At 42.4% G+C, this 26,204-nt stretch overlaps 2 protein-coding genes across 2 annotated transcripts; both read left to right on the top strand.

Moving 5' to 3' along the window:
* Positions 1-214: 214 nt before the first annotated feature.
* On the top strand, positions 215-12,653 carry ncoa6 (nuclear receptor coactivator 6). Its single transcript, XM_026331357.1, has 17 exons — positions 215-316; positions 1,090-1,427; positions 1,897-2,052; positions 2,205-2,327; positions 2,533-2,655; positions 2,755-3,582; positions 3,719-3,850; positions 4,655-5,966; positions 6,091-6,209; positions 6,346-6,772; positions 7,105-7,336; positions 7,439-10,415; positions 11,175-11,231; positions 11,348-11,378; positions 11,786-11,827; positions 12,056-12,189; positions 12,283-12,653. Exons 2-17 carry the CDS (start codon positions 1,130-1,132, stop codon positions 12,327-12,329), a joined length of 7,038 nt encoding a protein of 2,345 aa, XP_026187142.1. The 5' UTR covers positions 215-316; positions 1,090-1,129; the 3' UTR covers positions 12,330-12,653.
* Positions 12,654-13,600: 947 nt separating this feature from the next.
* On the top strand, positions 13,601-25,389 carry top1b (DNA topoisomerase Ib). Its single transcript, XM_026333562.1, has 21 exons — positions 13,601-13,746; positions 14,062-14,086; positions 15,786-15,882; positions 16,509-16,635; positions 17,006-17,058; positions 17,237-17,338; positions 17,448-17,538; positions 17,651-17,736; positions 17,883-17,998; positions 18,090-18,211; positions 18,321-18,443; positions 18,523-18,710; positions 19,548-19,692; positions 19,809-19,952; positions 20,228-20,413; positions 21,100-21,168; positions 21,275-21,389; positions 22,262-22,389; positions 22,605-22,699; positions 22,929-23,078; positions 24,293-25,389. The coding sequence occupies exons 1-21, from the start codon at positions 13,714-13,716 to the stop codon at positions 24,393-24,395; spliced, it is 2,298 nt and encodes a 765-aa protein (XP_026189347.1). The 5' UTR covers positions 13,601-13,713; the 3' UTR covers positions 24,396-25,389.
* The last annotated feature ends 815 nt before the right edge of the window (positions 25,390-26,204 follow it).

The following is a 26,204-nucleotide window of genomic DNA, read 5'->3' on the forward strand; positions in this document are numbered from 1 at the left end:
ACAAAAGTGCTTCCAATACAAGGAATTTAAAATATATATATATTATATTAGATATATTTTTCATTGAAATATGAAAAGGCTGAATTGGCAGAAGACATTTTGGATTTGGTTTTGAACCTTTTCATTATTAAATTTTAAACACAATTGCTTCTCCTTCCTTAGTTGGGATTTTATTTTGGAAAACGCCGGAAACAGTAGCTTTACTTTCGTTTGGTAGCCTGACATCATTTCTGACTTGCTTGTGATTCATGTTTTGTTAGCTAATCTGGGTAGCAGATGTTGACTGGTTGAATTTATTTTCAGATGAATATATGTGGTAAGGTGTTTGTTTTTGTCATGCGCAATTTACCGCTGTGGATATGTAGTGAGTTAAAGCTGACACAGAGGAAAGCTAATAAGTTTGGTTCCATTGCATTTATGATGAATTTCCTGCAGTGCTACTCAGCTAACGTAGCTAGCGTTTGCTAACTAACAACCGTAGCCCACCGGGACCGTGTTGGCGTTAATATTTTTCATTCCTTAATGCCGGGTGTGTTAGAAAGATGTCACTTTTAACTGTAGGTGACGCTCATAGCTGTGTGTAAATACACAATGACGCTTGATACGGAATATTCATGTGCACAGAACCGAGTTTGATCGGTTAACGTTAGCTTACGCTTGTGCTAAGGCCCGTGCTGCTGCCGGGCCGATCGTGGTAACCGAGCTGCCCACCGTTACCGGCGCTGGATATGTGCACTGTATCTGGCATGAATGTTTATCGCACAGCAGTAGGGTCACCCCGAGCGCACAGTGCCCCTTTGTTACTCATTCGACATGCCTGCTGTTTTAACTTTAGCATCAACGGTGACAGTGATGTCACTAACGTACAGGTGTGTTGTAAACCTTAGCGTGATGACGTTATCTGTAAATTAGTTGTTCAGTTGCAGAAGATGTTATGTTGGGCATTTTCATCATTTGATCTAACGTTAATAAATGTATAAGACAGTTTTTAACTACACAGTTACAGACTGTGTCCATTTGATGGTTGTGTCCAAGTGATGGTTTATAGGATGGAGTTGTGATCTTTGTGTCTCTCTTTGGGAATTTCAGCATAACATTGTTCAAACGCTACTCCTAATAAGAGGGGAGGATGGCACATCGTTGTGCTTCACCTGAGCTATCTCAGAGGACAGGGTACCTGGAACTTGATAATGATTCCGACAGGGACTCTGGTGTCGGGGATGATGCAGGAGAGGATGCTGAACGTTGCCATGGAAGCACAGTAACAGATGTGGAGAACATCAACAAGCAAGATGGCCCTGGAGAAAACAGTGGGGAGGGACAAGAGTTTACAGTTTTTGTTGCATTTCAAGGGAATATGGAGGATGAGGACTTTAGACAAAAACTTGACACTGTCCTCAGAGGGATACCAAGCATGCTTGATATGGGTTAGTATATTTTTTCCTCCTATTTGTGTTGCATATCCACTAATCCTTGTTTTAATGTTTACAAGATTGAGACACAGTGAGTGTGATAATTTTTTTTACACTAATCAACAAAAAGATGGCACTGCCATGTCAGGTGTATGTCATTGTTAAAAGGATAAATATGTACATTGGTTATTTTGTGTCTTTATTTGTACTAAATTTTGCAAAGATGTGTATTCACTTTGTTATTGAACAAAGTGAATAATGCCATCAATGTCAAAATACATCCAATTTGATTCTTTGTAAAAAAAATATGTCTAAGGGGAATGGACACATTTTCCAGGTATTGCAAATGCACATTTGTATATTCCAGCAGCAGTTATCTATGTCCCTCCTTTACTTGTACTTAGCAGTGGCTCCCCAGATTTATTTATCTTTGTCTTGTATGCGCTATATTTGCAACCTGTATTTTCCGTTGTCTTTCTTTTAGGCTCTGAGAGGCTACAGCCACAGCATGTGGAGCCATGGAACAGTGTCCGGGTTACATTCAATATTCCTCGGGATGCTGCTGAGCGACTTAGACTGTTGGCCCAGAACAATCAGCAGCAACTTAGAGACCTGGGGATTCTCTCTGTGCAGATAGAAGGTAATAGCACAGGCTTCAAAGTCCTTTTTAAGGACGCCCGAGACAATGTTTTGGTCTTTTTTCTTTTTCTTTATTTTAATCTATGGCACTTCAAAATAAAGGGAACAAAATGGACTGTTGTTAATGTTAGTTGTTAATGTATTGCTGTTCAGGAGAAGGTGCCATCAATGTGGCTCCGGGACCAAATAGGGGACAAGAAGTCAGAGTGAATGGGCCAATTGGAGCACCTGGGCAGATGAGAATGGATGTTGGCTTTCCAGGTCAGCCTGGTCCAGGTATTAGGTTTACTGATTACACATAGTTTTTCCTGTTTTTAACACCTGGTCAGAACCAAAATTGTGTTCTTGTCTTCTCCCTTAGTCTGTCAAAACGCATTAGTTTTTGATTTTTAGTCTGTTATCTTGCTCTGCATTTAGTCACTTGATAAATATGAATTGTTTGTTTGAATAAAATGATGTCCCCTGCATATGTCTCCACAAGGAGGAGTAAGGATGGCTAACCCATCAATGGTTCCCCCTGGGCCTGGCATGGCCGGTCAGGCTATAGTACCAGGCAGCAGTGGACAGATGCATCCTCGTGGTCCGAGACCACCTTCACAGACAGGTTCAAGTCTTATTTTCTTGTACAGTCAAATTATACATATTGTATTTTTAATTATTTGGCAGATTTAACAGTACTGTAATGTGTCTTTATCTCTCACAGATGTGATGGATCCAATGATGCCCGGTATGTCAGTTCAGCAGCAACAGCAACTTCAGCACCAACAGGCCGGTCCTCCTGGCTCAGGCCCCATGCCTCCTCAGGCTGCCCATCACATGCAGGCTCTGCAGGCTGGGAGACCAATCAACCCTGCTGCCCTGCAACAGCTACAACAACAGCACCACCAACAACAACAGGCCCAGCAGCAAGCTCAGTTCTCCCAGCTTGGACCTAGACCTCCATTCAACCCACCAGGCCAGATGGGTGTGCCTCCTGCATGGAACCAGATGACCTCTGGAGTCCTCCAGCCACAAGGTGGACAAGTCGGCCCAGCCTGGAGAAAGCCTCCACCTCAGGCCCAAATCATTCAGCGCCCACCCTCCATTGCTACAGTGCAGACACCCAGCCACCCTCCACCCCCTTATCCATTTGGCAGCCAACAGGCTGGGCAGGTATTCAATGCCATGGGACAGAGCCAGTTACAGCAACAACAGCAGACCTCAATGGGTCAGTTTGCTGCCCCCCAGCCTAAAGGCCCACAGGCTGGCCCTGGTGGTATTGCAGGACCACCCAGACCCCCTCCACCCCTTCCACCGGCTTCTGGTCCACAGGGCAACCTCACTGCCAAGTCTCCTGGTTCATCCTCATCTCCTTTTCAGCAGGGTTCACCAGGGACTCCTCCCATGATGGCTCAAAGACCTACAACTCCACAGGGTTTTCCCCAGGGTGTTGGTTCACCAGGAAGAGCAGCCCTTGGCCAACAGGGTAACATGCAACAAGGATTCATGGGAATGCCCCAGCATGGACAGCCAGGGGCACAGGTTCACCCAGGTTGGTAATCGCTTGTTTTCAGAAATGCACATAAAATAGCATGTTTTGGCTATTGAAAATAGTATTTATTGTTAAAGTAATTATAAAAAATGTATTCCACATATAAAACAACAAAATCAATGAATACTAATTGCAGGCATGCAGAAGCGCCCCATGAGCTTTCCAACCCCAAACTTTGTTCAAGGTCAGGTGAGTGCCAGTACTCCAGGAACTCCTGGTGGAGGAGCCACCCAGCAGCTACAGAGCAGCCAAGCAATGACGCACGCAGGTAAAAAAATGATAAAACTGCAGATGTGTATGTCTTTGGGGAAATACAATTTTGGCCAAATTAAAGAAGTGTAAAACTAAGAGAAACCAGTACTGAATATTTAGGGGTCATATCGGTACTTAGAAAGATCAGCAGTTATGTCATGTCCCCAAATGTGGTTATTACATAGTTGTAATAATTACTTGTACTTTGGCAAGATATTTTGCATTTGAAATAGAAAGTTTTTTGTCATAGATTATAGGATATACAATTTTTACTGATGAAGACAAGTGCTTGAAGAGGATTGCTGTGGCTAGCGACCTAAAGCAAAATAACTAATTAAAAATGTTAAACTTCTGACATCATGATTGTTTATCACTGCTTAATCTAATATTTTTAAATTAATAATGCTTTCAGATGACCTTTGAGACTAATGTTCCAACTAGTTTTAGGAACAATCTCTGATATTATTCTGTTCTACTTTGAGTTATTTAGTCCTAACTTGAATGCCGGTACACTATTATTGCCTTATGCTGTTAAACAGTTTTCTTCTGTCAAAAGTGTTAATGTATTAATAAAACTTGAAGACTGACAGTGGAACATTCAGAACACTATCTGTGATTGCACTTTAACAAGTGCCAGCTCAGCAGTCAGTAAGTTGTTTGCATTAAGTATTGACAATAAACTGCTTTGATGTGTTGATCACTTCATTTGACATGCCATGGCTTAATGTGCAGTTAGCAGAAGGTATATCTTATTACTTGTTGTGAATCCCATATAATCCCTTATAAATAATTTCTTTGTTTTTCCTCTGTTTTACATTAGGAGCTCAGCCGTCAGCCTCTGCACCAAACTCAATGCAAGGTCCGCCCCATGCCCAACCCAGTGTTATGGGTGTACAAAATAGCATGGCCGGTCCACCCCCTGGTACAACTGCTGGGCCTAGTTTGAGCCAGCAACAGTCTGGCCTCCAAACCCAGATGATGGGCCTCCAGCATCAGACCCAGCCTGTGTCCTCCTCCCCCAGCCAGATGGTTCAAGGCCAGGGTGGAGGTCAGACAGTCCTCTCAAGGCCCCTCAGTCAAGGTCAAAGAGGAGGGATGACCCCACCCAAGCAGATGATGCCTCAGCAAGGCCAGGGGGTGATGCATGGGCAGGGTCAGATGGTTGGAGGCCAAGGGCACCAGGCCATGCTTCTACAGCAGCAACAGCAGCAGCAGCAACAACAGCAGCAACAGAACTCCATGATGGAACAAATGGTTGCCAACCAGATGCAAGGCAACAAGCAAGCATTTGGTGGCAAGATTCCAGCTGGGGTCATGACCGGCCAGATGATGCGAGGCCCTTCTTCAAACATTCCAGGTAACATGACTCAGTTCCAGACCCAAGTTGGCCCACAGCAGATGACTCCACAACAGCAACAGCAAATGGCTCAAGTCCAACAGCAGCAATTACAACAACACCAACACCAGCTGCAACAGCAGCAGCTTCAGCAGCAGCAGCAACAGCAGCAACAACACCAGCAGATGAACCAAACACAACCCCAACAGGTTCCCATTGCTGGCAATCCTAATCAACCGATGGGCATGCATGGGCAACAGATGAGGGTTTCGGCGGTTCACCCACTGATACAACAACAGTTGCAACAGCAGCAATTGCAGCAGCAGCAGAAACAGCAGCAGCAGGTCATGATGCAACAGCAGCAACAACAGGCAGCCCAACAACACCCACACCCTCTTGGAGATCCTAGTAGTGGGACAGGGGACTTGGGGGTCCAACAGATGGTCCCTGATATGCAGGCACAGCAGCAAGGAATGATGGGGGGGCCTCAGCACATGCAGATGGGAAATGGTCATTTTGCAAGTCATGGTATGAATTTCAACTCGCAGTTCCCAGGTCAGATGACGATGGGCGGACCATGTGGACAGTCAGGTGGCTTCCCAGGTAACAAAGATGTTACACTGACTAGCCCACTCCTGGTCAACCTGCTGCAAAGTGATATCTCAGCCAGTCAGTTTGGGCCTGGAGGAAAACAAGGAGCAGGGGGCAGCAATCAAGCCAAACCCAAAAAGAAGAAACCTGCACGAAAGAAGAAGCCAAAAGAGGGAGAGGGACAACAGCAAGTAGAGGGACTTGGGTAATAATCTGTGTAGAATACAGTTTTGTTTTTGAACAGGTGAACAGAACTGTACCAAAGTTGCCTTGATTTTTTTAAATTATTTTTTTTATTCAGCTCTATGTATTTATCCATTCTTTCTTAGTGGTCTTGATGTGGCTACTGGCATGGAGGAGTCTGAATTGCCAAATCTGGGTAGTGAGCCAAGTTTGGGCTTAGACAATTCTGGCCCAAAACTTCCTGATTTTGCCAACAGACCTTCAGGTAATTGTCACAAAATTATTTATTTTCTGCAATTACTTTGATTCTTTAATTGTAGCACATTTCCAATATTCATGATTTTTTTTGGTTAGTTCATGTATTTTGTTTGTATATATTTGCTTCTGTGCATTTTTCCTAGGCTTTCCTGGCCAACCTGGAGACCAGAGAGTCTTGCAGCAGGTACCCATGCAATTTGTGCAGCAGCAGCAGCAGCAGCAGCAGCAGCAACAACAACAACAACAACAACAACAACAACAACAACACCTACAGCAGCAGCTGCATCAACAACAGCAACAACAAATGCAGCACATGCAACAACAGCAAATACAGCAACAGCAAATACAGCAGCAGCAAATGCAACAACAAATGCAACAACAGCAAATACAGCAACAACAGCAGATGCAACAGATGCAAATGCAGGGTCTCCAGAATGCTCAAGGGCAGTCAGCTCTGTCAGGGCCACAGACTTCAGGTCAAGGTCAGCCACAGATGCACCCTCATCAGCTGCAGCAGCAGCAACAGCAACAACAGCAGCAGCAGCAGCAACAACAACAACAACAACAACAACCACAACAACAACCACAACCACAGCAGCAACAGCAACCGCAACCACCACAGCAGCAACAGCAACAGCAACCACAGCAGCAACCACAGCAGCAACCACAGCAGCAACCACAGCAGCAACCACAGCAGCAACCACAGCAGCAACCACAGCAGCAACCACAACAGAAACAACCACAACAGCAACCACAACAACAACAGCAGCAGCAACAGCAACAGCAAACTCAACAGCCCCACCTGCAACCACAGGTAATATTATTATATACATCAGCAAGATATGGTATCAACACAGTGGTTTGTCTATATATAACTAATGGTCCTCTGCATTCTAGCAACCACAGCATATGATGATGATGCTGAAGATGCAGCCGGAGCCAGCAAAGAATCGCATGTCCATTCCACCAGGGGGGCAGCACCCTCCTCGGGCCATGGGCAATCCACCTGAAGTGCAGAGACTTCCAGTCTCACAACAAGGCAACATGCCTGTAATGATAAGCCTCCAGGGTCATGGAGGGGTACCCCCATCACCTGACAAAGCCAGAGGGATGCCTCTGATGATGAACCCACAGGTAAAGGCAGAGTGCTACTTCATATCTAAACAGGATATTGATATCTATATTTAATGATCTGAATTGTGCTTATTTGCACACATTTTATATTCTCCTTTCTAGCTTGCAGGCACTGTGCGAAGAATGTCCCATCCTGATGTAGTGCAGGGTCCCCAAGGCAGTGGATCTGAAGAGGCCTCTGCAGGGCCCCACCCAAAACCAGACAGGCCTGGTGGACCAGAAATGGGAGTTCAGCTTGGAAATGGGACCCAACAGATGATGGCAAATCAGGGCTCAAACACTCACATGATGAAGCAAGGACCTGGTCCATCTCCAGTGTCCCAGCACACTGGAGCCAGTCCACAGCAACAGTTACCCCCTCAGCCTCAACAAGGAGGCACAATGCCTGGCCTTCATTTCCCCAGTGTCCCCACAACCTCACAGAGCTCCAGGCCCAAAACCCCCAACAGAGCCAGCCCCAGGCCATACCATCATCCTCTTACCCCAACTAATCGTCCACCTAGTACTGAACCCTCTGAAATCAACCTTTCACCTGAGAGGCTAAATGCCTCTATTGCGGGTCTCTTTCCTCCGAAAATCAACATTCCTCTGCCTCCTAGGCAGCCAAATTTAAACAGGGGATTTGACCAACAGGGTCTTAACCCAACAACTCTGAAAGCCATTGGGCAGGCACCTCCTAGCTTAACTCTACCAGGCAACAACAATGGCAGTACGGGTGGCAATAACAGCAACAACAGTCAGCAGCCTTTCTCTACTGGCACTGGATCTGGTAGTACCAGTGCTAAACAGGACAAACAGGGTGGAGGGCAGGGTAAGAGAGCAAGTCCTAGCAATAGTCGGAGGTCAAGTCCAGCTGCTAGCCGCAAGTCAGCCACCCCAAGTCCAGGAAGACAAAAGGGGACAAAGATGGCCATCACCTGCTCACCCCACCAGCAGCAGGTGGTCAACCCTCAGGGGCAAACCATGATGCTAAGCCCTGCCTCTGTTCCCCCAAGTCCGGTATCTTTACCTTCACAAGTCAGTGGAGGTGTGGAGGCACAACAGGCACAGAGCCCTTTCCAAGGGATTCAAGGTAATCCTGCTGATGGAATCAGAGAAAGTCAGGGAGTGATGACAGCAGAGCAACGACAGATGCCTCAGGCTCAACCGCAGCCACAACCCTTGAGGGAGTTATCAGCTCCCAGAATGACAAGTCCTCGTCTCCCTGTGCCTCAGCAGCCTAAATCTGACTTAGAACTTCAGGCTAACACAATTGATAGGCAGCCAATACAAGCAGCCCCTATACAGGACTCCGAGATCTCCCCTGCTCTCAGGACAGCTCCAACCTCCCTCAACCAGTTACTGGATAACACAAATACCCCAAACATGCCTCTGCGGCCTGTACAGGGTAACACTGTTAGAGATGTCATGGGAAAGGATAGTCCCAAGCCTGCTTTGGATCCAGACAGACCAGTCCAGAGTAATTCCCAGAGTACAGATGTGTCAACTTTGGTCATCACTACTACCCCTATAAGTGAATCAGAAGCTAAACCCAAACCTCCTGTCCCGGTCCCTACCAGCAGCTCTAACTTGCAGTCTACTTCAATTCCCAGCTCACATGTTAGCACTAACCTGAGCTCCACTACTACCCCAAGTCTTATCCAAAACCCTATCTCCAGTCATGGTATCAGTTCAAGTCCAAATGTAAACCCAACATCCACTCTTCCTAACGCCCTCAGTACAAACACTAATACCGCCCTCAGTGTAAGCCCCAACAAAGTCACTTCCTGTCAGACTAGTTCTGCCTCAACTGTTAGTACAAGTTCCAGCTCTGCTTTAAACCCAACCAGCTCAGCTCTAAAACCAAGCCCCAGTCCTAAAACAGTTCACTCAGTCATACAGATCCCCGCCTCCTCTAGCACCATTGCTTCCAATCCAATCACTTTGTTTGTCACCACTAATTCCATAACCTCTGCTCCCACTTCCCAAGTACCCACATCTATGGTGGCTTTCCCTAATAAGAATATTAGACCTCAGGACACACGGCAGCAAACCCCTGTCCCCCGACCATCTCAGTTTATCACCGCTACTTCTATATATCTCAACCCAGTTTTACAGGTCCCTGGTCCCGTGGCTTCCAATACCACAGTGGTATCGCAGCCAGTCACCATGGTGGGGCCTATCCAAATGTCCACCCAGTCCTCAGGGGTTAACATGACCAGCACTCAGCCTCCCAGAAGTGCTGTTGGACAAATCCAAATAGCCTCTAGTATGTCCTCATCAGCTGCAGTTGGTGTTCTCCCAGTTCCTCAGCAAATGAATCCAGGGACTCTTAAAACAGAAAGTCCAGGTGAGACAGGCTCTGCTCAGAAACCTAGTCCCCCAGTCCAGCAGCCATCTCCCCATCCAAGTTCTTCAGCGTCTCACTTTCAGCCACTTTTGGCCTCTCCTCCTCCTTGCTCTAGTCCTGGGGCTGTGAACACCATCCGAAAAAGCCCTGTATCTCCATCTCCCACTGCACAATTAAAAAATAAACTTGCCCAAGCTGCTGCAGCTGTTTCTGGTACAACTGACTCTCAGCAGAGTCCCATAGAAAGGCCTGCACCGACACCTGCTGTGTCACCCCAGGTCTTTCATCCTCCTGCAAATGCTTCCATTCAGACTGAAGAACTAGCTCCCCATTCTACTGCTACCACTGCTCCTCCAAACAGCATTACTCTGTCTGCAGTCTCTTCTCCAGTCCCAGTTCCTGGCCAAGTTGCTGTTCCCCCTGAGATTGTTAGCCAGGCTCCAGTTCCTGCACCAACTTCGGTCTCAAGCCCAGCCCAGGCTCTAACTTCTCAAGCTCCTGTTGTCACCCTAGTTGGTACTTCCACCAGTATCACCTCTGCTACCTTGCTTTCGACAGTTGCTTGTGTACAAAGTCCTGTACCATCCATTGTTTCTGTTGTTGCTGCACCTGGACCTGTTCAGGATCCCCCCACCACATCCTCTCCAGTTGCTAACCCCAGTGGAGTTCCATCTCAGTCCAGTCCTCCAGCTCTGGAGCCTCCCATGCCGCCAGCTACAACACCTGCCGAAACCACTCAGACCACTCCAGGTAGAAACAAATGTGAGCTAACAGGATCATGCATCATGTATGTAACTGTATCAGGTTAAACAGGATAATGCCAATATAATGACACTGATCCTTGGGTTTAACTGGTGAGTACATCAGAGTGAGTGAACCAGTGCCATCATTCATTGCCAATGGCTGACAGACATCACAATGTTGAGCCGGCAGGATGTAACCAACTGGTACCTTTGACATCAAATACGGACCCCTGTTTAGTAGAGTCAATATGTCACACTGGGATGAGAATGTATTGATAATTCTGCTGTTGTGAAAAATATATTTAGCTCCTTGCACCAGATATAAAAAAATCCCAATCAATTGTTATTAGGCCTTTTTCACCATGTTTCATCCTGCACATAGTAATAATCATAGGTAGAGGAAAAGTAAAGATATTGAATTTATGATTAGTCATTCAAAAAGTATAAAAGCAGGGTAATTTATTATATTTATATTTTTATATTTAATATAGTATTTTTCTAAAATGTATCGTACCTGTTCACCATAGTAACATGTTTAATGCAACTTAAAGTGTCAAGCCATCATTAAGGATTCCCGGGGTTGAACCTTTATTGAATATTTTACATTTATGTTTTTACTTGTTTAAACAGGAACACATTTGCTATGTGGAAAACCACTGGTAGCTGGTGCATTTAGTGACATTTACAGAACCTCTTACTGTGTAGTTTTTATATTTTTAAATATATTCAGATGTTTCAGATGAAATTTTTCATCTTTTTTCATTAGCAGCTATTCAGCAAGATGTCCCACAGTCACAGGAATCTGTTGCCAGTGAGAAGACGGGTAAGTGTGGCCATTGTTTTAGAAGTTGTTAAAAATGCTAATCATGCAATTCTGCATGATTTTTACCACTTGTATTTATATGCTATCGAAATAATGTTTGTTTTTCTCCTGTTCAGGTGAAGAGGCCCCAACAGGTTCTGAGCAGGGGTAAGAAACCTCATAGCTTTTGTATTATATACTACACTATTGTTAATTAGCTGTGTAATGCTTCCGGTGGTGGGGCTCATTAAGGCATTCCTTGATGTAAAGTTGGCCTACTCTTAAGACCCATGCTTTTGAAGGAGAAATGCTTAGACATTTCTACTTCTACTGCAACTCAGGGAGTTTGCCAAGGGGGTACATGGTGAAAACAGCTCTTGGTATGTATGATTAGCATGCAACAATATGAATCTACTAATGCATGTCAGACGTTTAAACAAAGAACTGTTCTACTTCACTGACCTTCATGGCCATATCTCTTTTCCTGGGGATTGTCATAATATAATAGGGAAAATGAAGCCATGTTTGTTCAGCACAGTTTATAGTTTACCGCTGTTTTTCCACTTCTATCACAGATGGGCAAAGAAAAGAAAGACGCCCATCAACTTAGTCCCAAGGTATGTATTTTAACATGTTTGACACAAGCAGTGATCAGGTCACCGTAGTCGATGCTGTTGGGATGAAGATGGACAGTATCTGTGGTAGACGAGGAAAAACAGCAGTGTGGTATTTTATCTTTTTTTCCTGAGTAGAGCAGAGTTAACTCCCTCACTTGCATGTCTAGTAACATACCAGTGTGTTGTCCTTCCTTCCTTCCTTTTTGTTTCTCTATCTGATCATCTCAGAGCTGCTGTGGAGAAGCCCAAGGGACCGAGTAGACGCAGCTCCCGAGCAGAAAAGGAGGTGGAAGAGGAGCCAGTAGCGGAGAGTGGCATTAGGAAGAGATCAGCCAGGCCTGGAACCAGTGCTGCTGTAAAAGGTAAACATACAAGCAGCTTAAGAGGATAGGTACGCTTAAGCTATACACATGGCATTTCTACGTTTTCCCTAATACACTTGTGTACTCTTTCAGAAACTGGAGCGAGCCCCACCCAGGCCAAACGAAGGAAGTCTAAATAGGCACGACTGCTGTTGTGGCAACCTGTGAACCGTACTGTAAATGTTTTTGGTTTCTCCTGTGAATCAGTTGATATCATTTTTTCTGTTCCAGATTAGGAATTTTCGGTGGAGAAGGAAACCATGTACAGATTATTTTAAAAAAATGATGCTGTTGTTTTGTCTGTGCTATTATGTGAGATTCTAGTTGGAATGCGTCCATACGGTATGTGTTTGTGTGAATGTGCTTTTTATATTAAATGCTGGATTAATCATGTGAAGACTGATAATGAAGCCTGTCATGATTGTATAATTATGTTGTAAAACTGAATTAAATTTTCTACTGTTTTTGGTCTGTGAAACTGTGATATTTCCTTATGCTCCTAAATTTGGGCAAAACCTTCTCATTTGCTAAACTTCTAACAAGCACTAATTTGGTCTAAGCTCTATCTGAAATGCAGGGCTGTAGTGGTGAGGGGAAATTGAAAATAACTAATCGGGGCCCAGTCATGAAGAGGGCCCTTCAGGATTTTTTCACTACCTAAAGGGAAACAGTGAAAAAGAAAATAAGGAAAAGCAGCAGTCTGTAAAATCCATCCACACATATGAACATGCAACACCTGTTCTGCAGTAATTGTAACCATTGCAAGCCATGTCAAAGCCATGTCCATCCATTTCCTCTCCATGTCCATCCATTTCCTCTCATGCCTGAGGATGTGAGGCCTTAACTGGTTAAAACTAATCCAACTACATTTTTCATAACTTTATACTGGTAGGAGGTTAGCATCTATAATCAGAAGTGTATATACAACTTGCTCATACTGTAATACAGTACAGGGAAGTATTGCTGTGTACTCCGTGTGAGCATGATAGAGTTTTATTTCTACCTTTGTTTTGCCCATGAAAGACCAAAACAAGAAGGAAATAGTCTCTCTCCATGCAAATCTCATAGAGACATTCTCAAATCTAAAATTTCGTTTATACTTCCAGAAATCTACCGATCAGTTTGATGGAAAAAGGCATATAGTTTGCTGTGGCGAAATACAAACTGCATTCCTACTTGCTAGACCTTGCGACTCTTACTAGGACAGGTGAGCTTCACATACATAAATGGCACATTTTGTGTCTGCAAACAATCACACAAATGGGCACGAATGAAGAATAAACGAAAGAATACAATAATAAATGGAGAGAGTGTCCGCACTGGGCTGACAGCTGACATTTTGGTACTGGTTCAAGTAGGGACCACTTCTCTGCGCTCAGGTTAGTCTGAGCATGCGCAGTGAGCAAGCGTCGGGACCAGTCAGTCACCGAGGGATCCCCGAGCCTCGCATCCTGCGCTCCCGCATCCCGAGCAGCCGTCCGCTGCGATAACTTCCCCTGCTTCACAAACAAAAACAAGCGGACCATGAGCGGAGGTCATGGACATGGAGACTCTCAGGTACAACAATGGACAATAATTCATGTAACACACGATGTTTTTGTGGCCAGTTTGTGTGAATTCCTTGGTAATAACTGAGATAACTGACGAGTGTTGAACGTCATGTAAATGGAATAACGGTTAAGAAACGATAGCTACCGTTACAAGTTACGCTGCTCTCCGTCATTTCAGTGAATTTTGTTTAATATTTGCATGATATCACAGCACAATAAAGGCATTTTAGGGTGCATTTGTATGCCATTTGAAACTTGAATAACCAAGCTACCGGCATTTTCAAAATGTAAATAACAAAACATGTTCTTTCACGATTTTCAGGTCAATTCTGGACCCAAAGGAAGCGGTAGGTACTCTAATGGGGTGTTTTGTTCGTGTTGACTCTGATTTCCAGTCGGAATCGTGATCTGTCTACTGTTAGTTTTTAAAGGACAGAAATGGCGTCCCAGAGACTAAGTCCCTTCTCTTCCACTCTCTTGCGGCTATTGTTCAAAAAGAGGGTCTCAAATACACACTTGCCACCTTCGATTTATTAATCTAATGGGGTATTCCCAAAGGACCCGGCATCGTGTTTGTTTTGCATGCTTTAGCTTGGTGATTGGTCTGTGCAATTGCAATGAATTTTGGAGCCGAAAGTGGCAGGATTGGGGCTGAGGACTTAGTCTCTGCGCCATTTTCTTTTTCTGTATGTAGCAGCCAGGGCGCCGATCAGTGAGCCTACTGTCTGCCGTGATATGGAGGCGAGAGCTGGGATCTTATCGCCTCTCCCTGCCCGTATCTCACCACCAGCTGCCCTGCGCTTCTACCGCCGTGCACAAGACATTTATCTGCACTGCCAACATGGAGCCGTGGCGCATTAGTTGAAAAGTTTAAGTCACAGTAGAAAGAAAAGTTGCATGATATTATTAAAAGCATTTGCCTTAAGCTGTCATTTCTGCACAGATTCATGGGTATCCGTTGCTCTTAAAAACTTGAGAGCACTTTTCCTCTCCAGGGTTTAATTTGATGGAAGGAGCACCAGTCTGTGGGAATTTAATTTGGTTTTTGAACTAGGATGTGTGTTAGTGCTATGACAATAGCAGATAACACCGTTATTAAACTACCATGACAACGGGGCGCCTAGAGGGTGATGATCAAGCCAAGCCAGGTCTAGGATCAGGATCTCACTCAGCAGAACACGTTTAATATGAAGACTCATGTCAAGTCCTTGTTATAAAAGAATCATTTGAGTAGCTGCCCTGCCAGTATACAAACAATTTTGTCTTCCAAGTATTACTGAAAAGTTGGATAACAGCCTGCTGGAGAAGGCTATTGTTATCTTCAGTATTAAAGACAATGGAAATGGAGAATATAGTTGGGATATTAGTGATCCTGTGGCAAATACAAATGACAGTGTTAACTTCAATTACAAGTATCAATCTCCTTATCTTTTGTGAGGTAAATTCTAACATCACTATGCAGGTGTGCACTCAGGTTGGACCTCGGGGGGATTGTGGCTCAGCCAGGCATAGGCTACTTAGGGTCTGCCAACCAAATATAATGCATGTTTTTTTAATTTAATGTTTTATATATATTACAGTGGCACATTATATCAAAGCTATAATCATATTCAGTCAAACTAGAAAGTAACTCTTTAAGAAAATATAAACTGCATCTCAAGCTTTCTCTCATGGTTTCTTCTTCGAATCTTTTGTAAAGTTTGTTGTAGTATGTTATGTCTGTGCAGAGTAATGCCAGTGTGGATTTGTCTTGACTTGTGAGCAAAAATATTGATGTTAATGTGCAGTTTTTGAAAAAACAGTGGTGCTTGAGAACATTGCTCATGTGCAAAAAGTCACCGAAGAAATGTAAAATGCCAGTGACTAAAAAATGACTACAGAGAGACGTAGGCAATTACAGTGAGGTGCAAAAGAACCAAAAAGAGACACAAAACTACAGAGGCAGGCACAAAACAAGTAGAAGAGATTGATTTCACATATATTGGGAAAAAATATTTTTAGCATGGATTTATAATGCCACTAAACAAGTTAATTTCTTCTTTATAGACACTCACAAACACAAAGACAAGCACAAAGACAAGGATCACAGACACAAAGACCACAAGAAAGACAAGGAGCGTGAGAAATTCAAGCACAGCAACAGGTAGGATATCTTCATTTTCTCACTTTTTAATGAAATACAAGGCAATAGTTGAAGTTGTTCTTTTGCAAATAAACTGACCAGTGTGGGTTTCTTAAGTATTATTAGTATTTATATACTGAAGTAGCCTACTGCCGTGAAATAAGAATTTTTCAGTTTTACCTACTAACACTTTACCATTTTGCTCACGATTCATTTCATAAGTTTAAAATCTATTATGTACTGTGGTTTTAACTGTCGCAACTGAATAGTAAACAATGAGGATGATAACAGTTGGATTATGGAACATATTAAAGGGAAAACTTTTCAACAAACATGAAAGAATTGCAGGGGCTGCTGCTCATTTCACTGAAACTGGTAGAACCCTGTCATGTTAACTCTGCAGAGCATTTGTAATTTGAACCAGTGTGGAACATTTGCTATGGTTTCTTTTTCTCTAGTTGAAATATTTGTGTGCTGCAGTAACTTAGACAAGTCGTAACTTTGTCCATTTTTACTGGCAGCTGCCCATAACACTGTCGCTGCTGATTAAAAATGACTACATTTTGGTCGTAGTTGGTCGATGTCTGTTGTGCCTATGCATCTGGACCATGTCTGACCGTTTGCACTTGAACCCTGACCTCTTGCAGCGAACATAAGGAGCACTCTGAGAAGAAACACAGAGACAAAGAGAAGCTGAAACACAGTGACGGCAGTTCAGACAAGCACAGGGAGAAACACAAAGAAAAGGACAGAGAGAAGAGGAGAGAGGAGAAGGTTTGTTGTGTAGCTAGTTACTCTGCGTTTTGAGAAAGGTTATACAGGCCGTTAGAGTAAATATTATATTTTGTCATCATGACAGAATAAATGTAGTGTGGAATTAACATAAAAGCTTTGTTTTCTCATGATCACCAAATAATTCTTTTGTGGTTCTGACATAGCTCTCATGTTTATTAATGTTTTCCAGAGATGGCCCTCACGAGAAAACAAAACATAAAACTAATAAGTACACAGATGGCCCCACCAGCCTTCCATGAGCTCTGACTATAAGTAAAAGTTTAGACAGTTTAAACATTGTGCAAAAGTGTGAAAGTGTTTGATCTACATTGTAATTATCTCCTAATATATATTTCCCTGCCTCTTGCAGATTAAATCATCCCACGACAAGCCTAAAAAGGAGAAGGAAAATGGATATGTGAGGTAAACAGCAGCACTTTGTTTTATCTGGTGTGAAATTAAAAATAATTATGGAGAAGCCCTGGCCATAAGTCATTTTGGAAATAATTTACTACAGCAATATTAGTTATTGCTTGTCTACGATTAGTGGGAAATTGCTTTACTAATATGCAGCTCAATATCTTCAATGTGTGTGACTTAGAGCCATAAGTCCTGCTGCTATTAAGAGCGAGCCTGAAGAAGACAACGGCTTCTATCCCTCCCCTCAGCACAAGTCCTCCAAACGAGAATATGATGACGAAGCGTGGGTATCATTTAAATGAATCCAAATCACTGTTGTTACATTTGAGATTTGGTTGTGTACTTTTTGTAGGCAAAACATTCAGTTCATTTATTGGCATATCTGTTTACAGATTTGAATACAAGCCCAAAAAAGTCAAGTCGGAACATGACAAAAAGGCCCAGAAGAGGAAACATGAGTATGAAGATGATGAAGAGGATGAGGTTTGTGACATTTTTGTACATAATTTTGATGAATACATTGTTATATTCTTCAGGCTTGAATGTCTGCTGTTTGTGTTCTCCAGATTTATGTTGTTCTCTCCACTTGTTTTAGGACATCAAGCCCAAAAAGAAGACAAAAGATAAGAAGGTAACAGAGGGAAAGAAAGGTAAAAAAGAAGAAGAGGAGAAGTGGAAATGGTAAGATTGTTTTGGAGATGAAATAGTCAGTTTCCTCAGGAATTTCCACACTAACTTAAACTGATAACGAACTGCAACTGTGAAGTAGATGCCATATTTCCCTTTACTCTCATGGGTTGTGTTTTGTTGTGGTTTGTGGTAATTAGGTGGGAGGAGGAAAGATATACAGATGGCTCCAAATGGCGCTTCCTTGAACATAAGGGTCCAGTATTTGCACCTCCGTATGAACCCTTGCCTGACAAAGTCAAATTCTACTATGATGGTAAGTCTGTGTGTATAAAATAAGTTATAATACATTATACTGTAGTTACTATTTTTTGGGTCAAGTGTACAATGTATTTTTTTATTTCTAGGTAAGCCTATGAAGCTTAGTGCTCCTGCTGAGGAGGTAGCCACTTTCTTTGCTAAGATGTTGGATCATGAGTACACCACAAAGGAAATCTTCAGGAAGAACTTCTTTAAGGACTGGAGGAAGGTGTGGAGATGAGAGATATTCAAGCATCTCAAGTTGAGCACATGAGCATAGAGAGGGTGTCAAGTTCGTGTATTTAAATTGGGCACACTTCTGATCTCTTTTGTTTCAGGAAATGACATCAGAAGAGAAGTCAAAGATCACTGACTTGAACAAATGCAACTTCAGTGAGATTAACGAGTACTTCAAGGCCCAATCAGAAGCTAGGAAACAGATGTCAAAAGAGGAGAAACAGGTAGGTGTGCCTGTATAAAGAGTCTCCTAGCGTTGAAAACATTGTGTAGTCTCTTACTGTATTTTAACACACTTGGTAGAAAATCAAAGAGGAGAATGAGAGACTCCTCCAGGAGTACGGTTTCTGTGTCATGGACAACCACAAAGAAAGGATTGGAAACTTCCGCATTGAGCCTCCAGGCCTCTTTCGAGGACGAGGCGATCATCCAAAGATGGGCATGCTAAAACGCCGCATCAGACCCGAAGACATCATTATTAACTGTAGCAAGTAGGTAATCCTCACTGCTGTGTAGTTTTCAATCTGTATTAAATTAGTGGGTACGCAGGAATACCACAACACCTATCAAATGCTGATGTTGCTAACATGTCTACTTTTGCATTTTTACCATAAGGTGTCCTGTCAGACCACTGTAGGTAAGCTTATATAAAAGTATGTTATGGGGCTAGTGTTTTAATCATAAGGGTAAGGTGTGCTTGTAAAACAGAAGATCTTAAGTGGGTCCCTGTGGAGCCAGTTTGTCTGTTAAAAGTTCATATACAGACATACACCTCTTTTATATTTTTCTGTTGTTCCCCCCTCTCCCTGTTCAACCCCCGTTCTTTCCTGTCTCTTTATCTTGCCTTCCATCTTTTAACTGCTATGTTGTGATTACTGGATTTATTTATAGACAGTGGGAATACCATTCTTCTTAACTCTGTCACTCCATGTCTCTGGGACAGTGTGTGAGAGGGTTTCTGGTAATGCTAATTTCTAGAAGTCATTTGTCTTCACAGTGATGATGACAAAATGTACATACTGCATGTGGCGTGTACAGAACTGCACATGCATCCTTGATAGATGCTGGCACTATGTCAGACGTTGTCTCCAAGTGACATACAACATTCCTCTGCACTATATTGTCTCGTAGTTGTAGTGTTTACAATATAGTTAGGTTTTAGACCAGTTCACTGAAGTACCGTTTTTGTTGTAAGTTAATTTCCGGTATAAAACCAGTGCACTATGCCTATGAGAATTGCACCTAGAAACAACACTCCAACTATGGGAAATGCTGGGCCGGAGCAGGATTCACACTTATTTATACTAAGACTTCCACTTTCTCTGCAGGGACTCCAAACACCCTAAACCTCCCCCAGGGACAAAATGGAAGGAGGTTCGCCACGACAACAAGGTGACCTGGCTGGCATCTTGGACAGAGAACATCCAAGGCTCTATTAAGTACATCATGTTGAACCCTAGCTCGAGAATCAAGGTACTTACTTACTGAGCCTCAAACCTCAGTCTTGTTTTAATCCTAACCCACCTCTGAGGTTACACATTTTACCAGTTTTCCTTTGATGAAAAAAAAAAAATGATATGTTTGTGCAGGGGGAGAAGGACTGGCAGAAATATGAGACTGCCCGACGACTGAAGAAGTGTGTGGATCGCATCCGTGCCCAATACAGAGAAGACTGGAAATCAAAAGAGATGAAGATCAGGCAGAGAGCTGTGGCACTATATTTCATAGACAAGGTAGGTAAAAATAATGTAAAACTGTAATCATAAAATATGGAACAAGTGGGAAAAAGGTAATTACAACCACCATTATTTTAACTAGTGATGCATCTGAAATTAGCTGTGGGTGCAGAATGAAATCTCCCATCAGCAAGTTGATGTGAACAGCTGACGTTTCTTATTTTATCATTCATTAAACCACAAGCGTGCTTATTATCCCACTGTATAAGTGAACTATACTGTTTCACTTCTGAGTCTCGATAATGGTCTTGATGTGGGTCTTTCTCTTGTAGTTAGCACTGAGGGCAGGTAATGAAAAAGAAGAAGGGGAGACAGCGGACACAGTTGGCTGCTGCTCGTTGCGGGTGGAGCACGTCAAACTGTACCCCAAGATGGATGACCAGGAGTACGTGGTGGAGTTTGACTTTTTGGGAAAAGACTCCATCCGCTACTACAACAAGATCCCTGTGGAAAAAAGGGTAAGAAAGGGCAAGAGACAAAGAGAAGAGGAACATGGGAGTGGTGGGAGAGAAGAATTTAACACAGATACATTAAAGGACAAAACTGACATATCTGGTTTTGTAAAGGAGGTGCAAGGTGTGCATTAGACAAATATGTAAATTCAGTGTTAATGAGATAAGGAGCTGCTGTGCTGTGGAAAATGTTTGCACAGACAGCTGATTAGGCCTAAAAAGCTTTCCACCTGCTCTGGCTCTGCAGGTGATCTATTTCCTGCTATTATTAGAGTGTAGAGAGTATCCTTCCTCTCTGCATCCCTGCTTACACATAGAGCACATCTCAGTTCTCTTAATTGCATCCATGTTTACTACCTTTCTTCTGAACCATCATCTCGTCGTCTGATTCTGATCAGCTGAATCGGCTTGTTTCACAAGCATCTGCATTTTGTATTTACACTGTGCTAAGATCAGTCAATCCACAGTGTGCCCCGCTGCACAGAGACTCTTTATATAAACCGTTTTTGGGGTTGATTGAGAAATGATCAAATAAGGAAACTGGGATATACCTATAGAGGAATTTGCAATAAACCACATGAACATAAATAAAACAGCGCCCTCTCTTGGGAGTAATAGTGAAGATATAGTTAACTTCAGTTTTAAATTTAAGTGATTGCAAGCTAATTAAATCTTTGCTGATTTCTCAACAGGTTTTCAAAAATCTTCAGTTGTTTCTGGAGAACAAGCAGCCTGAAGATGATCTGTTCGACAGACTGAATGTAGGAAACATGCACTTGAATGTCTGCTGTATTGTATCCTTGCATCTCCATTGCCTCCCCCTACTGTTGTCCCATCTTTCACTGTCTGTTTCTGTATCTTCTGCAGACTTCTATTCTGAATAAGCATTTGCAGGAGCTGATGGATGGACTGACAGCCAAGGTCTTCCGTACCTACAACGCCTCCATCACCCTGCAACAGCAGCTCAAAGAACTTACCTGCCGTGAGTGACAGCAGCTTGAGCAGCTGACTTTTTCTATTTTGCTTTGGAATTAAAAAATGCATCAATCATACAGGTGAACACCACTAAAAGTATTATGTAATTTAAAACATTTTTCCCATTATTATACTGCTATAACTTAGTCTTCTGATTAACCAAATTGACTAAATTGTGAGAATGCATGGTGCTTGGTGATAAAATGAAACTGAAGCATGGTTTTCAAATGCCTACAGATTACATAAAAGAATCTCGCTTTTTTTGTTAGCAGTAAAAATGTTGAGACACCGGGGTCAGTTTGAGTTGATGTATAATGTGTTTATTCTGACAAGGACAGATAATAAAGCAGAACCTTCATTGTTATTGAAATACGCCAGTACATTAGAGAGTAGTACAATAAGCCTTGTAATAAGATATTAAACGAAATATACTGGAGTACAAAAAAGTATACCTTATAGCGACATATAATAAAACTGAACAGCCATGTAGGTAATACTGCCTGCTCCAGCTTCAACACAAATTGAATAAATGCTTGTGAAGTGGAAATGTTAGCTTGATTTAAAGTAAGGTTAAACTAGAAATGTTGGTGACCACAGAAGAAATGAAAGAGATGCACAGTGTGCACAAGCTAACTTTTTCAGGGTCTTCCCAGTCAGATAATAACTATATTTGAACAGATTTTCTGTAATTACATAAAAAAATCGGTTTCTCTGTAGATGAGCCAGTTAACAAATGTATGGTACCAATAATTTACTGTATATCACTAAAACTTATTTTGCCTTATAAATACACAAACACTGCAATATTTATGTCAGTAATTTCAAGTTTCCATGATTTTAAATTGGTTCTGTAATGTTGTGTCATTGTTGGGTTTCCAGCTGATGACAGCATCCCAGCTAAGATCCTGTCATACAATCGAGCCAATCGGGCAGTGGCTATCCTCTGTAACCACCAGCGAGCTCCACCCAAAACATTTGAAAAATCCATGCAAAACCTTCAGAGCAAGGTAAACCCTTCTGTGTTCCATCTTTCTTTTTAGGGTGACCTTCTGAACTTCGTTCAGTTTTGTTGTTCCTGTCCAAGCAATAATGTGTGGATGTCACCTCAGTGTTCCTGGACAAATTTTGGATGTCAGTTTTTCACTTTGAGAGATAAAGATATTCTCTCTCTAAATAATTAAGATTGTTGTCTTTACTCAACGTGTGTTTGTTGTGATTGCAGATTGATGAAAAACAGAATCAGCTGTCGGCAGCGAGGAAGCAGCTGAAGGCTGCCAAAGCTGATCACAAGGCATCCCATGATGACAAAAGCAAAAAGTAAGAATGCCTGAGCACTGCCAGCCAAGATGAGAGACTAAGGCCACAGAGTTATCTGTAGACTCATTAACATCAGTTTCTTGAGGGTCTGTTTTTTAAAGGTATATTGTTTTCATCCTGTGTCACTCTCCCCTCCCTGCTATTATGCATCTGCACCATTGTCTTTCTCCGTTTCTGTTTCTTTATCTCTATCTATTTTACCATTTGTCTGACTCTGTGTCTTTCTTAGAGCTGTGGAGGTGAAGCGTAAAGCTGTCCAGAGGATAGAGGAGCAGCTGATGAAGCTCCAGGTGCAGGCCACAGACAGAGAGGAGAACAAGCAGATTGCTCTGGGGACCTCCAAGCTCAACTACCTGGATCCACGGATCTCTGTTGCATGGTATTTATGTGACACAGTAGAGCTATAATTTGATTTCCAGGTCTGATAACTGAAAAAAAAAAAACAGCGATATCAAATGAGTGAACCATTTACTGTTTATTTGGCCCACTTTCTCTGGGTGGGTAGTAGCGCATGGTGCGTATCTACCTTGGTGACAGAAAAGCAGGAAATGCTATTGCATTGTAGGAAAAGGAGTAGCACAAGCAAAAAAGCTAACGGCTGCAGAAGGAAAATGAGAGGAAGAAAAGTATGAGCATGAGGAACAATGGGGTTTGTTTCTGAAAGCCAGGGAGCTTCCCCACACAGCACTCCTTCCTCCATGTGGGAAGTCAGTAAGGAACTGTCTATGGCTGAATGGAAGGCCAGGCCACAGAGAAGGGGAACAGTGGTTTGCCTACCCTAACCCATGCCCCATAGCTATTTATGGAGCACCTCCTTCTCAAGGACAATGGATCCAGGAATGCTCCATGTTTTGCCTGGTTGTAAGGTGTAAGCATTCAGGTCCCCACTTACAGGATGGTGCATGGGATCGTGGTCCACATTGTAGTTTTGTGTGTAAATGTGTGTAACAAAGGTGAAAGTGTCATGTCAGACTGGGTTGATTGCTAGCTGCCACATTATTGCATCATATAGAGAAAGTAGAAGGTTCAAACTGGTAAGAGCTTTTCTAAAACTATTATCTATGTTGCATTGACTGTTCAGAAAGCTTTTTAAATTAGTAATGGGAACAAATCTAAATAACAGCTACAACCTTTGCCTGTGAAATTATCTGGTTTTGTGTTTAGTTAGCTGCTAGCCTGCCATCCAAATCAGAGTGACATAAAACCGTGCAAATGAAAAAGGTTCCGTTCTAGGATCCTGTCATATACGTGAATCAAAGTTTTAATATAAAGTTCAGTGCACTGTACATGTCAGTTGTGTCTAAAGACAGTGGATTGCAGAATACGCTATGCTACTATAGTACTATATAGTTTACTCTTTACCATTTAAATATAAAAAGTGGTAAACAAGCACTGGCCACTAATCAAGTCCCAAGAAAAGGAATGTAAAGCACATGAGCAAAATAGGTTTATATTTTCTGCTGACATCTGACTCACTGTCTAGTCGCGTTCATGGAATTTCCTATATATGAATAGTCAGTTGTGGATGCAGTCAGTAAGTGGAAGGACTCAGACGTTTTTAGTTCTTAACTGGTCCATCTTTGCTCTGTCCAGGTGCAAGAAATGGGGCATTCCCATTGAGAAGATCTACAACAAAACCCAGAGAGAGAAGTTTGCCTGGGCAATTGACATGGCTGAAAAGGACTATGAGTTTTAAACACACTTTATGTTTAACCTTTCTACCCATGCCTTTGATTGTAACAATGCTTTATAGTCTAATGATTCCACTGTGTGGTTAATGCAGCGCTGTGAAGCAGGAAACTAAGACATTGTTGGAGCTGTGACCACAGGTTAATAATTGGGAAGTACTTATGGAGTGGTTTTGAATATAGGAAGACAATTCCTCAGCCAGTTGAGCAGTCTGCCAAAGGGCATCTCTTTTTAAAAATAAACAGTAGTGTGTATGTAGCTGCCCATGATCAAACAATGACTGTACTGAAATTTGTAAGCCATCATATTTATTGAGAAATTCTATATTCTCACAAAATAATGAACTAATAAATATTTGTATGGGAGACTGTGAGGAACAATATGAAAGATAATAATATGATAAATTTGAGTTTTAGTGTGAAAGATTGGTAAAAGTAAAATGAGCCTGACAGACTGATGATATTGTGAAGAAGAGAAACCATAGCACTATGTTGATATAATTAGCACACAGAATGTCATCTTTTTCCACTTACTTTGATTTTGCAGTTTATTTCAGGGATGTACATATTGTCATTTTACAGTGACTATAATTGAGTGTTTTTTAAATGTGTGATGTATGCATTGTCAACAAAAAGCTCTTGATTGCTTATATGCAACTTGTTTGTCTGTTTCTGCAGTTTTATAATGAACAAGATGGAACATTCCTCTTGGTTACTTGAAACAGCCGAAATACAAGAGATTCAGATGTTTTCTGAGGGGGATGAGGATTTTGCCAAAAAAGATCACAGACGTCTTTTATATAAGTGTGCTGTTTTTTTTTATGTTTGTTTTTGTTTGTTTGTGTGTGTGTGTGTGTTGCTGTGATTAAGCAGAACTGTCCTCTTTGCATTAATTTCCAAATGTGAACATATGTCATTTTTCCTGCTATTTGATCATTATCACACTAGTTGTACGCTTATTGTTTTGAGCTTTGTAGTTTTCAGAATAAAACATCAACCTTGTCCATTCTGTCCTTGAAAAGAGGGATTGAAAACAGCAAACTCATTAGAGTCAGAGGTCACATGAAATTCATTCATACATTTTCACATACATTTCTAACTATGTAGATAAATAGTAGAAGTACATCTTCCCAGGAAAGACAAAACTACTAAGGATGAGAATAAAATTAACTTCATGAGTTTGATCAAGTTTAGTAAATTATATCATAATAAGGTGCAGTAGTTTAACAGACTTCAGTGACTTTGGTCTGTGTGACGTAATTAGGACTGGCATATGTGGACCAGATGAAAATAGGTGAAATAGGCCACAACCGGGTTACAGATGCTAATTGATGTCTGGGTGAGGTAAGAGATTTTTACCCACCATGAGTTCAATTCAATTCAATTTTATTTGTATAGCGCCAAATCACAATACAAATCATTTCAAGGCACTTTACAAAAACCCAAAACCCAACAAATCCCCAATGAGCAGCACTTGGCGACAGTGGAGACGAAAAACTCCCTTTAATGGAAGAAAAACCTCCAGCAGAACCGGGCTCAGTTTGGGCGGCCATCTGCCTTGACCAGTTGGGGTGAGTGGATAGAGGAGAGAGAAAAGAACAGCAACAAAAAACAACAAATAGACACTGCAGGTTGGTGGGGCCAGTAACTGCACATCAGCAATATACTGCTCCAGGACCAGGGACACCTGCAGAAGGTACAGAGAGAGGTGAGGGGGGAGGAGAGGGGGAGGGAAGGGAGGGTTAGGGTAGGGGAGGGTAGGGGAACTCAGCGCACCGACGGCTCTCGGGCAGTCTAGGCCTATAGCAGTATAACTA

The sequence above is a fragment of the Mastacembelus armatus genome, chromosome 7, assembly GCF_900324485.2.
Source record: "Mastacembelus armatus chromosome 7, fMasArm1.2, whole genome shotgun sequence".
In the NCBI taxonomy this organism is placed as follows: Eukaryota; Metazoa; Chordata; class Actinopteri; order Synbranchiformes; family Mastacembelidae; genus Mastacembelus; species Mastacembelus armatus.

What these genes read in the sequence shown, in the direction of transcription:
- top1b (XM_026333562.1), top strand. Translation starts at nt 13,714, where the DNA reads ATGAGCGGAGGTCATGGACATGGAGACTCTCAG. An exon ending in AGAAGAGGAGAGAGGAGAAG is followed by an intron (nt 16,636 to 17,005) that starts GTTTGTTGTGTA and finishes TGCCTCTTGCAG; the next exon opens with ATTAAATCATCCCACGACAA. An exon ending in CATGATGACAAAAGCAAAAA is followed by an intron (nt 22,700 to 22,928) that starts GTAAGAATGCCT and finishes TGTCTTTCTTAG; the next exon opens with AGCTGTGGAGGTGAAGCGTA.
- ncoa6 (XM_026331357.1), top strand. Translation starts at nt 1,130, where the DNA reads ATGGCACATCGTTGTGCTTCACCTGAGCTATCTCAGAGGACAGGGTAC. An exon ending in CTCTGATGATGAACCCACAG is followed by an intron (nt 7,337 to 7,438) that starts GTAAAGGCAGAG and finishes TCTCCTTTCTAG; the next exon opens with CTTGCAGGCACTGTGCGAAG. An exon ending in TGTTGCCAGTGAGAAGACGG is followed by an intron (nt 11,232 to 11,347) that starts GTAAGTGTGGCC and finishes TCTCCTGTTCAG; the next exon opens with GTGAAGAGGCCCCAACAGGT.